Raw genomic sequence first — 15,081 nt, 5'->3', positions numbered from 1 at the left:
GCCAGTTCTTTCTGTGCTGTTTAATTGTTTTTTAAATAAAAGTCTGCAAGTGATTCTGTAGAATAAAACCCAAAAAGAGATTGAGATTAGGCACCTTTTAAAATATATATATATAGTTTCATTTTTAAAACATTAAAATTAATCAGAGCTGTGCTTGGTGGAAGGCAGAGAGGACCTTGGGAAATTTCAGTGAATGACTTCAAATAAAATTTTCTGGCAGTGTTTTATTTCATGAACATCTGTATTTATCAAAACCTATTTAGTGATGAGCTCCAATTGTTTTTGAAAAGACAAAAGTAAGTTGATGGTATTACAAATTTCTAATGAAATTTACTTTTATAATGAGTAAGTATTTGCTCTGAAACTAAAATAAGTTGTGAAAATACTTCTTGTAATTCTGTCAGTAACAGGAAGTTCAGAGGTTCTTTAAGACAAATAAATTCCCAATAGCAACTTAAAATCATCATGTTTTAAAGGTATTTAGCAACAGAAACAGTACAGTGTTACTTGAGGATAATATACTGGAAATTTATAATATAAAATTCATTTTTGGTAACTTTGATTTTTTTCCACCCCAAGAAATTCAAGTTACATATGGCCATCCACTTCTGCATCTCTAAGTATTCATTTTTCAACTCATAGAAAAACACGGCCAGTACTGTCTGAAATGGGCTCACATATGCAGAGGAATGGATTCAGGGTTCTACACTTAGGCTAGGCGGAGGGCAATGTGACTCCTAAAGCCCTTGGTTCCAGCTGCAGACGTGAGTAACTGTTTATCTTGAAGGAACTAACGCTTGATTTGGCCCAAAAAAGAGATATCCACAAAAGATTAGGAATAATTTTTTAAAATGTTATTTTCTGAAGAAATGCTAGCTCACATTAGACATATTATTAATGCATAGATTGTAGGCAATGATCTAATTAGCAGCATCATAATACCCCAAACTTATTTTTCCCCTTTGCTGTTAGCAAGGCTAATGAATTATGAGAAATGCACATCATTTTAAATGGTTCAAAACACTAGGAGTAACACTTCTGTATAACCATTATGTCATCATTTGAGAATTACATTATAAGCCTGTTATAACCCTAAGAGGTTGGTTTAATAGCACATTTATAAGCATAAAGCTGCAAAAAAAAATAACAAAGTAAAATACAGTAACTGAACATGAAATTTCAAAATGAAGACAAACTACAAAAAAACAGTATTCTTTTAAAATTCCAAATAGCCTTAAAAGGATTATAATGCATAAAGAATATGCAAAACAATGCTGATTATCAACCCAAGAAATTTTCATTCTTCCATTTAAAGCCATATTTCTTCAATACACAGTTTTCAAAAAAAATATAAATGGCCAACAAATATATGACAAAATGCTCAACATCACTAGCCATCAGTGAAACGCAAATCAAAACCACAATGAGTTATCAGAGTGGCTAAAATGCAAAAGACAGAGAGGAACAAATGCTGGTGAGAATGTGGAGAAAGCAGAACACTTCCACACTGTTGGTGGGAATGTAAATTAGTGCAGACACTGTGCAAAACAGTATGGAGATTTCTTAAAAAAACTAGAAATAGACTTGCTGTATGATCCAGCTAACCCACTACTGGGTATATACCCAAAAGACATGAACATAACGTATCAAAGAGATACCTGCACCACCACAGTTACAGTAGCATTGTTCACAATAGCCAAAATATGGAATCTACCAAGGTGTCCATCATCAGATGAATCGATAAACAAAATGTGATATATATATATCATATATATATAATGGAATATTATTCAACTATAAAAAGAATGAAATTCTACCATTTACATCAAAATGGGTGCAATTTGAGGGAAATAAGCCAGACACAGAAAGACAAATGCTACGTGTTCTCCCTTATATGTGAGAGTTAATATTTAAAAAAAGAAAAAAAAGAAAAAGAAAACAAAAACAAAAGAAAGAAATGCCTGTATTTATCAGTATTGCTGCAAATACAGTTTTGTCAAACTTCATTTTATGCCTTTGTCAAACCAATGGTTAAGAATGATATACTACTATAGTTTTAATTATCTGTGATTACTTTAAAAATCACTGTATATGGGTGAAATGCTCATTTTTACATTCCATTATTGTATACAGCTGTTGTCTATATTCCCGATAGAGTCTTTTTGCTTTTTACTCGTTAAACTTCTTATTTGGTGAAATATTAGCTTTTTTTGTAATGTAAACTTAAAATGTTATCTCAAAAACTAAAAAAACGAAAGAAAGAGAGAGGGACAGTGGTAGGGTGAATGGGGGTGGGGAGGAGAGAGGGAGGAAGGGCATATCATTATATTCTTAGAACTGTATCCACCAACCACATTGAATCTGTTACAAACTAATTAAAAATTTTAAAAATAAGAAAAAAATACAGCCACATTTCTTTCTGAAACCCCCAGGGTTGTGGTAGCTTCTTTAGCACTGTTTCTGACAAAATGCACGCAGACTTTTTAATCCCACTCACATATCTTAGTACATTCCCTGTCACTCAGACTTTCAGCTGTTATGCTGCCTACCTTGGTCTACTCTTTCGCCAATATCCTTTGCTGATTTCTTGTGTTGTGTGCCCTCTGTCTTCCCTGGTTTTCTGTGAGGTTCAGGAGAGTGGGAATCATATATTCCACTCCCTAACCTTTCCCAATGTCAAGTGCAGAGAATGCGCATCAGGGTCACTTGGTAAACAAGATTGATTAGCTACTATTTGTTTTTTGTTTGTTCATTTGTTTGTTTAGCTAGTGTTTTAGCCCATTATAGGCCTCACTAATTTTTCAACAAGCTTCCAGAATACAGATGTGACTGCCATTGTAGGAGATCTCCCACTGGATGTTGATTTTTGCATGTTTACAGTGTCAGGTGTAGAAGCAAGGTACTGTTCACATTAGCAACTGAGTTCTCTTTAGACGTAGTCATCACCCAGAAGAATATAATCCACCCTCCGTCTTCTCAAATGGCAGATGCATCCACTTAAGAATCAGCTGGACGACAATACAGGCAGAGCAGCTACACTCAGCAGTAGACATTTGCTCTCCTAGGAGGCCTACACGCTGATTTTTGCCCTTTCCTTTTTGTTTCGCTCTCATCATCCTGACATGCTTGTTTTCCAGTGCTTCTTTGAAAAATTAAAATATTCATATAATTATGTTAAAAAGACAAGATACATTAAACAAAAATAAGGAATTAGATTATTGGAGATACATGTTCAGTTTATTGTTGGCTTAGCCGTCACCATCCACTTTACAATCGCCGTGTCCCGCATACATGTCAGATTGAGAAATGTTTAGTTTCCATTATCAAATCTGTATGTGTGTTCAACACACATGGTTCTAAGAGGTTTTGTTGTGTATGTCATCTGACCAAACTCCCAGTGGTAAACCTCTTTCTCATCCAAGTGCTGCCGTTCGTGAGGCATAGCCAAGTTCCAGCAGGTCTTACTATTTTATTCATGAAAATGATACAGCACAGAAACCAGAACATTTAAAGTCATCCCACATAACATCCTCAAGTCCAATGTCCAAATTTCGAGTTTGTGGTTTGACTTCTTACCAAATATTATGATGTTGCATTTAAATAACTAACATATCACTACCAATTTTTAAATAAAAAATGCATTCTTTCATACTGAATAAAACCTTTCTACTTTAGGCCTACTTAATATATTCCTGCTTTATTCTATAATATCCCAAATGGGTTAAAAAGTATACTTTCCCAATTTAAAAGCCAGGTGGCCAAATGTCATATTTAGGGTTATGTAATAGTCAGTAACTGAAACAAAACTATAATATTCAATACATCAACCCTAGTTTATATTTTAGTTATCATTCATTAAAGAAATAAATGTTTTGGCCATATCTAGAATACCCTAGAAAGGAGATTTTTCTTGAAAATCAGGCAGAAAATGTTTGAGTAGTGCTGGTTGGTTGAATGGGGTAGGACATCATGGAGGCATATACCTGCTGTGTCATCACTTCTCTATGACATCTTTCCCTTCAAGCTGCCACTGTGAGACTTTCTCTGGCATCCATTTTTTTTTTTTTCAAGATTTATTTACTTACATATTTAAGAGACAGAGGGAAATACAGAGAGAGATCTTCAATCCACTGGTTCACTATGCAAATGGCTGCAACAGCCAGGGCTGGGCCAGGCCAAATCCAGGAGTAAGGAACTTCATCTATAGCTCTCATGTGAGTTGCAGGGGCCAATGTATTTGGGTCATCATCCTCTGCCTTTCCAGGCACATTAGTAGGGAGCTGGATCAGAAGCAGAGCACCTGTGACTCCCACAAGGGCTCTGATAGGGGAGGCTGGTGTTGTAGGCAGATGCTTATCTGGCTGCATGACAATGCCAGCCCTGTGGTACCCATATTCTTTAAAAAGATTATGCAAAAAATCACTTTTGATTCTATAAATATAATCCTTAGCCAATTGATATGATTCTTCTTATAGATCTCATTTAATCCATTAAACAACTTGAAAGTTTTCATTTTAGTAATAAAACAAATCAAAACACAAATAAGGTTATATTGAGATTTCATCTAAAATTTAGGATAGAGTATTATAATATTTGTAGATTTTGGCCTACAAACTTTTCTGATATAACAAATTTCTGCACACATTTTTTCCCCCTGAACAATAGTGCTCCCTGAAGAAGCACTTATGTAGCACCTAGGAATCAAGCAAGAAACATAGGAGGTACTGACATCCTTTACAGAGAGGCATGCAGTGGGGTCCTGAGACCATGCCCGGAGAAAACAAACTTCTGTTAACTGAGATACAGTGAAAAACAAACTAGAGAAGAAATTCCTCATCTCCATAAACAATGTGCAACCGTAACTGTGTCATTTTTACTGAGCACTTATCCTTCCTTTCTGGATCTTCCTCATGTGATTTTTATCGGTTAAACAGATTTAGAAAAAAAAAAATAAGTGATTTCCTTTTCTGGTAAGTCCCTCTTTAGTAAAAAGAAAGGGAAAAAAGATCCTTCTGTTTTTAACTAAAGGACGCATAACTAAACATTTTTTAGTACTCATTAAGTAAGTCGGGATAATCTGAAGCTTCAATAAACCACTAAGCAAAATACAAAGAAGTACTTCAGTAAAGTTTATTAACATTTTTTCTTGAAAGTGTATTTCATGGAAATTGCCCACATTTGAATTTAAATCCAAAGTCAAGATCGCCAAAAATGGAAGGTATATCTAGTTATACTGTTAGGAAATGATCGGGGACTTTCCTACTTCTTATTACTTACCACTACTGTTCCCTTCAAGGCCCTTTGCATTCGACTGCCCACATAGAAAAAGTAGTCCACACAATAACAGCATTATGAGAAATTCAAAAGAACAGAAAGCTACCCAAAGGGAAGGATGCTAAAATGTGATATGATATATTTATATACTGCATCTTCATTTCAACATTTACATGAGCTTGAATCTTGCAATACCTTTTCCAGGCAGGTACAACGTCCCACTCATGTAAGGATGTAAAGTTTAATCATCAGTACAAAATGCTGTATTACTAAATTGAGAGATTTAAGCAAATTTTATTCACCTTATAAATGTGGTTAAGTCTTAGGATACAAAGCACCTTCTGTCTCTGTACGCCAGTCTATTATTCTCAGTAGTTCTATGTATAAAATCATGGCTGCTAATTTCTGGAGAGGCAGATTGTTCAACACAATATTCATTTGGCTACAATTAAATAAAAAGCACATAAAGGTTCAATTCAGAAAAACTGCTTTGTTTTGGTATCCTTTATTACTGGAATCCCGAGTTAAATCACTCATTATTTTTCAGATTTTGAAGCTATGTTCAGATTTGTTCCTTGCCATACATTTATACAAAACAGCCTAAAATTATTTTTTTTGTTCTAGAAATAAAGGTTTCTTTAGTATAGACACAATACTGCTATATGCAGAAAAACTTAAAAGTAAAGCTTTTTATGTGTTTTATAGAAACATATTTTAGAAATACGTGAATAAAGATTACAAATGTGTCAAAGTGCTTTCAGTTGGTACAAAATATCCAGCTACCTAGTTATGTCTTCAAAAGAAATAGAATAAGTATTTCAATTCCCACAAACATTTGCAAACATACATTAGCAATAATGAATGTTATACTATCATTGAAATAAACCAAGATCCAGGGGTTGCCTTTACAATAAATGAAATTACTACAGCCATTGCTTGAAAATGTGTACATACAAATCTTTAAGTTAAAATGTTAGAATGCCAGAATTTAAATTTAATTTTCATAATATAACACAAGTCATTTTAAAACCCAGAAAATCCTTTAAACAATATGTGCTTATGTTTACAAAGATACATCAAACTACATTTCAGAATAAATATGTGAGGTCACAAAGAGAACTTGCTGCGATAAGATTATCGTGACTGGAAAATTAAAAGAAAAAAATCTCAGCAGTGTGTAAAATCAGGTTACTTGAAATCTACACGAAGGTATTCTGAAAATTACATAATCTCCTTCATTGCCACCCAAGCCCTAGCCTTTCAAAGCAACCTCAAGTTTACTCTATGTTGAATGCAGATGCAGTACTTTGGTGAACAGTGTTTTCCTTCTAAGCACAAAGCATACCAAGACGGTCATTTGTTCTAAAATAGACCCACCGATGTTATTTTTTGTTGTTGCTAAGAAAATGCAGAAGTAGCTAACATTTGGCAGAGGGAGGGGAATTACAAAGTAAATTAGCTAAAAAAGACTCTGCCGGGATCATCAGCAGAAGAAGAATGGTTTGGCATATGTAACTTTTTAAAGAATGGGAACAAAAGTCATTTTCAAGTGCCCTTATTTGGTATCATCCATTCCTTCCGATGAAAAGAAATCGTATCCATTTATTTCTTCTTGATTCAATAAAATCGCATGTATCTCTTGATCACAAGTTAAACACCACTTTTAAACAACCATGCCATTCCTAGGTTTTTGATAGAGCTACTAGACAAAAGTTTCAAAACAACTCAGGCTAGCAAACACATCCCTGTACTTTAAACAGAGTGACGTTTTCTAGCCCACACTTCAGGAAGGTTAAAATGCACAGGCAAGCATCATCTGGCAGATTCTAAGAAGTCTATAAACTCTTTAGGTCGATTAGGCAATGCTTGTTTTTAAATTAACTACAAATCAAACAAAGCCTATCTTTTTAAACTACACTATTACATTGTTACTAATAGACGTGTGAGAGAGGAAAAGAAAAAGTCTACATGTTGCAAACCCTGCTTACCTAAAATCTGCATCTAATCACTTCTCAGTTTCAGGTGATGTCCCTTACTGAGATAATCAAGATACTTTTACCATCGGGAATTGAGATTTCATTACCAAACTTTAATACGATGCTATATAGGTCAAGTGAGTATATGTACCTCTCTTTGGAAACAAAGAGACCCAGAGTATTAGGATTTCAGATTTCATAGTAGAAACAGCAAAATACGTTTTGAGAATGTCATTTACTGAAATACAAATCAATATTAAATGCTTTATGCAGGAAGCACACTTTCAGAAAATGGGCCCTAAAGCTTTCTGGGATCCGACCCTAATTACCAGAGAAGGCTCTTGTCGTTTGTCTCTCTCTTCAATTATTTACAGGGCAAAAAAAGCCAAATGGCATTGCATTAGCTATATTAAATGTTAGGTACTTGGTTTCTAACTTACTAATGGTACATAAAAATTACCAAGGTAAATGTGCCTGTAGAAACACAGCTTTTATTTTCTTCTTCACCTGAGTGTATGTATTTATTATTCATATAGTTAAGTGTTGAATAGGCTGTCTTTCAGGCACCCAATGCTGCATAATTTAAACAAGTGCATTAAATATATAAGACATCTAAAAGGTAGGGCATTGATTATGCCACAAAATTTCTTTGTACAGTTACAATGGAGCACCCCCCAAAATCGAGCATCTCCCAAGTTCCTGAAAACAAACCCGTCAGAACCACACAGAAATGAACAGATGGGTTTCCTTGCTGGTACCCTCCTGCAGCTTTCTGGTGACTCAAAGTAAAACAAGAAGTGAGGAGGGGGTGATGTGGGGAGTGAGAAAGAGACCCTGGAGTGCTTGGACATTCTTGGCCTTAATGCCAACAAGTGTCCTTTTTGCAAATACAGGTCTGTGTTGCAGGTACATGCAACACGGACCACACACATTCTAAGAGACTTTCTTACAGTTCAAGGCTGAACCTGAGATTCTTCGAGTCAGGCCAGTGATGCCCAGTGTGCCAGCCAGCCGGTCATGGTTGCCATCTCTCTCGACGGAAGTTCAGGCACAGCATCCATACCTGGTCGTTTTCTGAGCTAGAAGGGCACGCGGAGCTGTGCTAGATGTTAACGGCTTAAGGAGCCTGCTGCATCCAACTTCCGCCCTTCCAAACCGTGGCAGAAGCTTCTAAAGCAGAAATCGCCACTCTTCACGTACCCAACTTTGTTCCTCTTCTCCTTCTTTTGTTAATGAGTTCAGAAGGCATCACATTCTTACAGTGAATATGAGATAGGCCCTCTAAACAAAGTACCCAGGGCCCCCCCAAACCGGTCGTAATTGGCATGGCTACATGTCATCAGCTGCTGGAACTCAAGAGTGCATGCAGGCCACTTTTGGAAAAACACCACTGGAAATCGATCGGTGGTAAAACACAGGAGGTGGGTTTTTTTCTTCCTGTTTTAACTAAATACAAACTCACTTCTTTCTCTGCGCTGAAATCTGCCCATTATCCCCCCTTTGCAAAAAAAAAAAAAAAAAAAAAAAGCCACAGAAAAGATTCAAAGGGACATCAATGAACACTGAGTGAACTTTGGCCACTTTTCTACCCAAAACACCAGCGTAAAAGTAGAAATCAGTAACCAGGTGAAGTGCCACACCGCACAAAGATCAGAGGCGAGGGGCGGGCGCGCAGGGCCGGAGGCGGGCAGGAAAACGTCCCGGCCCCCCACCCCCACCCCGCCCTGCAGCCCCGGTCGACGCGCGCGCACGAGGTAGAGGGGCGTCCCTGGGGGCGGGAGGCCCCGCGCCGCTCCCGGGGAAGAGAAGAGTTACTGCTCAGTGGGCGAGGCCCTGGAGAGGGGGTCCGGGCGCCGCGGGCCCCAGGCGTCGGCCGCCGGCCGGGCAGCACCGGGCGCAGGGCGCCGCTCGGCCCCTCGACCCTCGTCGCGTCCTCCCGGGCCAGGAAGGGGCTGGCGGCTCTTTCCTGTCTGGTCTCTCCCCCCGCGGCTTTCTGTAACCCGATCCCCGCAATCGGCGCCCCGGGAAGCCGCCGCCCAGCGCAGCGCGGCTCTGCCCAGGCCAGCGCTATAGTTAGCAACCTTCCATCAACTCCGCCCGGGGCGGCGGGGGGCGCCGCGCGCCTCTCCCGGGCCGACCCCGCGCGCGCCCCCGCCGCCCCTCGGCCGGCGCCCCCTTACCTTAGCTTGCAGATACTGGGGGTAGTAGTAGGTGGCGTACTGAGGGTACATCTGCTGTTTCCACACTTTGCCCATGAAGCTGGAAGGAAGCCTGCCGTGCAGGGTCGCGGACACTTTGGGGTTTCCAAGTCTCGATCGCTCCTGCCTCTCCCTTTCCGGCGGCGGCGGCGGCGGCGGCGGCGGCGGCGGCGGCGGCGGCGGCGGCGGCGGCTGCCTCGGCGGCTGCTGCTGCTGCCGCTGCTCCACCTCCCAGCCGGGACCAGACGTCCTCCGCCTCCTCCTCCTCCTCCTTCTCCTCCTCCTCCTCCTCCCGAGCAGAGAGAAAGACACTGCAGCGCGCAGAGGGCACCCCGGACAGGGCGCTCCCAAGGAGTTTCCTCCCGGTGCCCGACTGCGCCGGGGCTGCCAAGGGCTGGCGCGCGGGCCGCGCTCCGCTCGGCGAGCAGGCGGCGCGGGGCGGGGAGGGGATCAATACAAGTGGAAAGTGCTGCTGCGGCTGCGGCGGCGGCGGCGGCGGCTGCGCTCGGTGCCAGGCGGCATCTGGGGTGGGTGCGCCCGACTGGAGCAGGGAGAGGGGCTGGCGGGCCGAGGCCGTGGGGGAAGGGCGGGCGGGGGCGGGGCCTGCGCGCCGCGGAGCCCGGGACCCGCTGGAGGTGAGGGCAGAGTTGGGAGCGCCGCTCACCTCCCCGGCTCGGGTAGGACGGCGGGAGCCCTGCGATCCCAGACCGCTTTGTGTCGGCGTGGGGGCGGGGGTGGAGAGGGCACCTCTTCTGCTCTCTGGAGTTCTTGGCTTCGTAGGGGGGAGGGGAGGTACGGGAAAAGAGGAAATCTGATTAATCTCTCACTCCCCCCCCCTCCGCACACCCCGCGGACTGATGCTTTTTTTTTTCTTTCTTTCCCCCGAAATGGAAAGGAAAATGATTTAGTGCCCAGCACAAAGCTGGAGTGGGGTCGCGCGGGTTCTGTCTCGCCCCCACCCCAGACCACTACACTAATTTTCTAGGTGACCTTGGGAGGGTGAGTGTCCTTCCGTTTGGTTTTCCCGGTTGTGAGAGGTGAAATCATGCCCCTGCACCAGGGGGAGGCAATGCTCACAGGCGCGCGGGTGCGCGCGCGCGCGAGCGCACACACACACACACACGCACACACACACGCCTCATAACAAACAGACGGCTCCTTCCAAGGGGAACACACACACACACACACACACACAAACGCGCGCGCGCCTTACAACAAACAGACGGCTCCTTCCAAGGGGAGGGATGCCGCAAAGAGACAGGATGTGATTAGAGGACACAATATAGACATCAGCTCTTTGCCTCTTTCAAATACTGCCAGACAGTCTGTCAACTCCCACTCAGGAGCGAGGAAACTCCCTGAGTTTGGAATATTTTAAGGCCATTTTGAAAGTCACGCCGGCATATTGTTGCAGCGTGCTTCGGTGACATATAAAATCAATCTCCCTCTGCCTCTCTCCATCTCCTAATTGTCACCGCTCTAGACAGCCCCAGACGAACGGTGGTTCGGCTCACTACATAACTGGATATAATGTAATGGAGTAATTGGTCCCCAAAGCAGCCTGCAGAGCGATACTAAAATAGGACAGGTATAAAAGAAAGCATTCTCAAACTGATGGCCTTGCACATTTAATAAAGTGCAACGAAAAACTCATTTGTTATCAAGTAGATCTTCATTATTTTGTTTTGTCATATTGGTTTTCAGAATCTTAACAGCACAGGGAAAATCAAACTGAACTAGAATGCCTGACTTTGTTCAACATTTACATTTTTGTAGGATAACATTTCAAAGCAGGTTTCATAAGATGCTTAGGATAATGAAGAAATAGTGTGGATTGAACCCCATGTAATCCTGATATTTAGATGCATTTCTAAGTCTTATGTGTTTGACAAAAGCAAAATAAATGTAGTTTGTGTGAGAACATTTTGGATATGCCAGGAAAGAAATCGAGCCCCTCCACATTTACCCATGTGAAATCCTATAAGGAAATGAATATTCACTAAGATCCTAGTATGCCATGAGCACTGTCAAGGTTAATGAGAGCCTCGGAGTTGGTCGGGGGTGTCTCCCTGTCTAGCTAGGGGAGCTTAAGAAATGCCCTATATTGTTCCAATATAAGCTCCGTCAGTGTTTTAAACCAGAGAACTGCCACACGCTGACGTGTGTTTTAGGAACCTAGGTGAGCGAGAAACAATGACTCGGAGGCATGACTGAAGGAAGAGAACTAAACTGAGAACAATCTCAGAAGTTCTAGATTTGAAGTGATAAGGGAAATTACCAAAATTAGACTGTTCTAGTTACTGGTTTTTTAATGATGATGAAAATTCAGGCTGCTTTAAACAGCCCCAAAGCAGACCCACACCTACGCCTATATAAATGTCTGATGTATGACTGAATCGGTAATACAGAGCACTGGAGAAAGAATGAAATTTTCAATAAATGGTTCTAGGTCAATTGTTTGTCCATATGGAGGAAATGAAATTGGAGCCCTGCCTGACAAGTAACAAAGGTGGAGGGAGAGTTTAGGTGGATTAAAGACCTAGATGGAGATGGGAAGCCAAACTATAAAGCTGTGAGAACACAATACAGGGGAATAGCTTTTTTGACCTTGAGGCAGGGAAAGATGTCTTCAATGGGGTGAATAAAACTGCAAGATTGCTAACTCTGACTATATTGAAATTAATAATGTTGGTTCATTGACACAGTAATAAAGACAGTGAACAAACGAGTCACAAAATAGTTACTTGTAAGACAATATAACTGCAAAAAGTCCATTTATGAGATATATAAAGAACACCTGAGAATCAATGACAAGAAACTGCTTTTGAGAATATAAGCAAAAGAATGTGTACTTTCACAGAGCAAACACAAGTGCCCAGAAAAATGTATGACATGATGCTAACATTACTAGTAATAAAGGGAAAAATTAAAATAGTAAAATGCCATTTCACACTCACCACCAGACTAACAAAACTGAAGAACTCTGAAAATAATTGGAGTGGGGAAAAAAATCGTGGGCTGGTGCTGTGGCATAGCAAGTTAAGCTGCCATCTACAGTGCTGGCATCCCACATGGGTATAGGCTCAAGTCTCAGCTGCTTCATTTCCGATCTTTCTCCCTGCCAATGTGCCTGGGAAAGCAGTGGAAGATGGCCCAAGTGCTTACACCTCTGCACCTGTGTGGGAGACTTGGAAGAAACCCCCAGCTCCTGGCTTTGGCCTGGCCCAGCCCTGGCCATTGTGGTTATCTGGGAAGTGAACAAGTGGATAAAAGAATGATTTCTCTCTCTCTCCCTCCCTCCCTCCCTCCTGTGCCTCTGATTTTCAGACAAATAAATCTTTTTAAAAAAGGAAAAATCTGGAAGTGGGAAATTTTTAAAAAAAAAAATGCTTCCTGGAGGATATATAAACTGGTACAACCACCACCTTAGAAAATATTTTGTTATTATTCAATTTTATTTGCATGTATTCTGAAACACATACCTTAAGGAAACTTTCTATGTGTGTACCATGAGAAATGACCAGGGGTAGTCATAATACATGCAAACAACTTACTGTCCACCAGCTGTAGGATGGTTAGGAAGGTTGTGGTATAGGCACATAATGGGACACTTCACAACAGCAAACTTTAATAAACTACAGTTAGAAGCATCAACACAGATAATTTCAAAATTGATATTGAATACAGAAGCAAGTCAACAGAATACATGAAACGTGACACCATTTGTATGAAACACAAATACACTATGTTGGGTACATGAGTGAGTAAAGAAACAATGAAGAAAAACAAGGAAAAAAATAGAATGAACAACTCCAGGAAGGAGCATAGGAGACGGATACAGATGCTAACACTCTGGGTGATTTTCTAGGCTGTGAATACTGAAGAATATATTTCAATATTCTCTAAGTGGCTCACAGACTCTTGTGTATTTGGTGCATTCCACATTAAGATATTTGTAAAGTCACCCTTTGATTTTAAACAGGATTGTGGTCAAACACACACAAAAGCAGAAAGAATAGAATATGGACTCTTCCAATTTTAACAATTGGCTTCAACCCTTATTAGTATTCTCTCATTCTTGCTTCACACATGCATACATGCACACATGTACTTACTTACATTTCCCTGGAGTATTTTAAGGCAAATCCCAAACATCATATTATTTTACCAGTAACTATTATAGTATTTACCTCCAACATATGAGAACTTTTTAAAATACCACTAACATACCTAACAAATGTCACAATTTATTAACATCAGCTAATAACCATTTATTGTTCACTTTATTCCCATTGTCTAAAAATTTCTTTTTATGGTTTATTTCAGTCAGAATGAAACAATTTCCACATATTAATTCAGTTGATTTGCCCTGCCCCATGAGCCTCTTTAATATATAAAGTTCAGTCCCACTCGCTTTTAAAGTTGATATTTATTTGTTAAAGGATTCGGGTTGTTTGTCCTATCGAATGTCCCACGTGGGTGATTAGAACTTATGGTGTCATTCAAAGAGATGATCAGTTCTAGAAAATTGATTCGGGGCAGGGTCACATTTTGAGCACAGAATACTTCCTGAGTGGTACTGAACACACATGGGAGATGTGATGTGTATGACATCAGGAGACATGTAATATCCACTTGTCTCTCTTTTAGTGATGTCAAGGCTGATCAGAAGTTCAAATATTATCAGTCTTAATTATCCATTTTAAAGTTCCCCATCAACCATTCACAAGCTGTTTTTTAACATTCATGAGTGTTATGTTGTTAGGAATTCTAAAACTGTGATTTTTCCCCCAATTTTTAAAAAAGATTTATTTATTTATTGGAAAGGTAGAGTTACAGAGAGGCAGTGACAAAGAAAGAGAGAGGTCTTCCATCTGCTGGTTCACTCCCCAAATGGCTGCAATGGCCAGAGCTGGGCCGATCCAAAGCCAGGAGCCAGGAGATTCTTCCAGGTCTCCCACGTGTGTGTAAAGGCCCAAGGATTGGGCCACCTTCCACTGCTTTCCCAAGGCCATAGTAGAGAGCTGGATTGGAAGAGAAGCAGCTGGGACTTGAATTGGCACCCATATGGAATGCCACCACTGCCTGCAGCAGCTTTACCGATTACACCACAGTACAGGCCCCCTTTACCCAATTTTATCATTTCTTCTGCACTTATTAGTTGTAAATTATCTATGATGAAGAACCTTCTTTAAGTCTTTGGTCAAGTTGAAATACAATTATCACAGGAAAAAAACAGGATGATTGCCCCTCATTTACCAATTTTCTGAAAATGAGTTGGTACTATAAGAAGTTCTAAAGCTGACTAATTTTATGTGAAATTTTGAACTCACGGATTTTAATGCTTTTCAATGGCTTCCATCCAATGCAGTTAACATCCTTGTTGATGATCAAATTGTCCTATCTGTGGCCAATGGGAGCCCCTTCCAGTCACTTTCTGTGTCTTTTCTACCAGACCCTAATAGTTTTTGATAGCTGTTTTGTTGTTTAGTCCAGTAATATTGTTCAAGGTTCTGACATAACTTGACCCATACTTGAATTAGCCATTCATCTAAGAAACTCAGGTCAGTTTTTAGAAAAATATCAAATCCCTTCAAATGTGTCCTACATACTTGCTACCCTTGAGGAAAAGA

At 40.6% G+C, this 15,081-nt stretch overlaps 1 protein-coding gene across 8 annotated transcripts in view; it reads right to left on the bottom strand.

Moving 5' to 3' along the window:
- Positions 1 to 9,596, bottom strand: part of RBMS1 (RNA binding motif single stranded interacting protein 1) — a 239,176-nt gene extending 229,580 nt beyond the window's left edge. For 4 of the 8 annotated variants that reach the window (XM_051849535.3, XM_051849539.3, XM_070070766.2 and 1 more), the window contains exon 1: positions 9,431 to 9,563. In XM_051849535.3, coding sequence (XP_051705495.1) covers positions 9,431 to 9,505 — 75 coding nt within the window. In that variant the 5' untranslated portion in view covers positions 9,506 to 9,563. Of the gene's footprint in view, positions 1 to 9,430 lie in introns of all 8 variants that reach the window. The other 4 variants (XM_051849537.3, XM_070070768.2, XM_070070773.2 and 1 more) reach the window with 3 other exon arrangements.
- Between the last annotated feature and the right edge of the window lie 5,485 nt (positions 9,597 to 15,081).

This window comes from Oryctolagus cuniculus, chromosome 3, assembly GCF_051225735.1.
Source record: "Oryctolagus cuniculus isolate XC-2025 breed Fujian yellow rabbit chromosome 3, ASM5122573v1, whole genome shotgun sequence".
In the NCBI taxonomy this organism is placed as follows: Eukaryota; Metazoa; Chordata; class Mammalia; order Lagomorpha; family Leporidae; genus Oryctolagus; species Oryctolagus cuniculus.
The sequence above is the reverse complement of the archived record's forward strand: the minus strand, read 5'-3'. Positions and strand labels throughout refer to the sequence as shown.